Source organism: Lolium perenne, chromosome 1 (genome assembly GCF_019359855.2).
Source record: "Lolium perenne isolate Kyuss_39 chromosome 1, Kyuss_2.0, whole genome shotgun sequence".
In the NCBI taxonomy this organism is placed as follows: domain Eukaryota; kingdom Viridiplantae; phylum Streptophyta; class Magnoliopsida; order Poales; family Poaceae; genus Lolium; species Lolium perenne.
In genome coordinates, this window is record NC_067244.2 from 41,768,463 (window position 1) to 41,770,029 (window position 1,567).

At 43.0% G+C, this 1,567-nt stretch overlaps 1 protein-coding gene across 1 annotated transcript; it reads right to left on the reverse strand.

The window, feature by feature from the left end:
- Positions 1 to 951: 951 nt before the first annotated feature.
- On the reverse strand, positions 952 to 1,353 carry LOC139832029 (putative ripening-related protein 6). Its single transcript, XM_071821424.1, has one exon. It carries the CDS (start codon positions 1,351 to 1,353, stop codon positions 952 to 954), a length of 402 nt encoding a protein of 133 aa, XP_071677525.1.
- Positions 1,354 to 1,567: the final 214 nt, after the last annotated feature.

A 1,567-nucleotide genomic window follows, 5' to 3' on the forward strand; every position in this document is an offset into this window, starting at 1 on the left:
AAAAAGAAATTCGTAGTGTTCGGCTGAAAGACAAAATAAGTAACAAGCGAAGCATATTCTCAGGGATTAGATTTAATTTTCACATCATCTGATGCTCGAGTAAGAACCAAGACAGGGCATTTTTCTTCTGTTTACCTTGAGCTGTCGCTATTGTGAGTTGGAGTAAAATATACTACCTCCATCCCAAAGCTTAAAGCTTATATTTTTTCAGAAAGTCAAACTATGTTAAGTTTGACTAAATTTTTATTAACAATCATTAACATGAAAAGAACAAAATCAATATTATTAGATAGATAATGAAATATATTTTCATATGATATCTACAAAATATCATATTTGTTTATAAATTCTTCTAAAAGTTTGATCAAACTTTACTTCGTTTGATTTTCTGGAAAAAAATAGGCCTGATGTTTTGAAAAAAAATATAGATCTTAAGCCTTAGGATGGAGGTAGTATCCTGAATTTATTCTGCGTGTTGGAACTACGTTCCTAAGTACTCCTGTTTGCTTGCGCCTGTTAAGCATTAGTCGCGGTTTAAGAACATTATTACTTATCACCTGGATCTTTCCAAAAAAAGAAAGAAAGCAGTATTACTCACACAGATAAGCATATCATTCTAGTCTTCGATATTGATGCTACGCAGTATAGCTAAGCATACATGGTTAGAGTCATGCTTTATAAGAGCAATCAAGGAAAATCAACAAGACGGCTCTTTCAACTAAAGATTTTCATAACTTCAAGATTAATGCATGATTAATGCATGTATACATTGGATATATGATCACAGTTCTCCCGTGCGAACCTTGAACAGAAAGATCTCGTTTTATTGCATACTCCATCATCGGCGGAGAGGAAGTACGTAGATGGAAATATATAAAAAAACATAGCGATTTGTGAGTGCCCTCCTGGCCCGAGCATGCAGGGCCTATATTCACCGGTAGATGTGTGGTTTTAGGAGTCTGACCATGTAACGGGCACCTCACCGATGTTGCTATCAAGCCCAAGCGCGTTCCACACGGCGATGGAGGTGTCCACAATGTTGTCCTTGCAGCCGTGCCTGCTATCGCACTCATCCACCACACGCGTCCTCACGGTACGCCCATTTTGGGTGCTCGTGATGCTGATCATCTTTTGGCACCGACTCCCGCCCGCGTACAACCTAGTTGATAGAGCCGCCAGCATCTCGTGGTCGTTGTGGAACTTGCCGTCGCACTCCGCTGGTTCGCCCTCGCCGGGCCCGAACCCGTTCAAGGTCATCGTCGCTGGCATTTGGTCGATTGCCACGGCGCACGTCGACGCATGCAGCACGATCACCACGAGCACGACCAGGGCTGCGAGCTTAGCATGCGCCATTGCTAGGCCTAATGATCAAGCTCCTGCACTCCTGCTAGCTGCTTAGGTTTGCATGCGCTAACACTAGTAGAAAACCTCTCATCCATCTAAGCCTTTAGTATCGGTTCCATTAATACCGGTTCCGTGCGTGGGACATCAATACCGGTTCGTTATGGACGATTTCCAGGCGGTGGTGGGGTCAGGGTTGCACCTTTAGTACCGGTTCGTGTAAGGA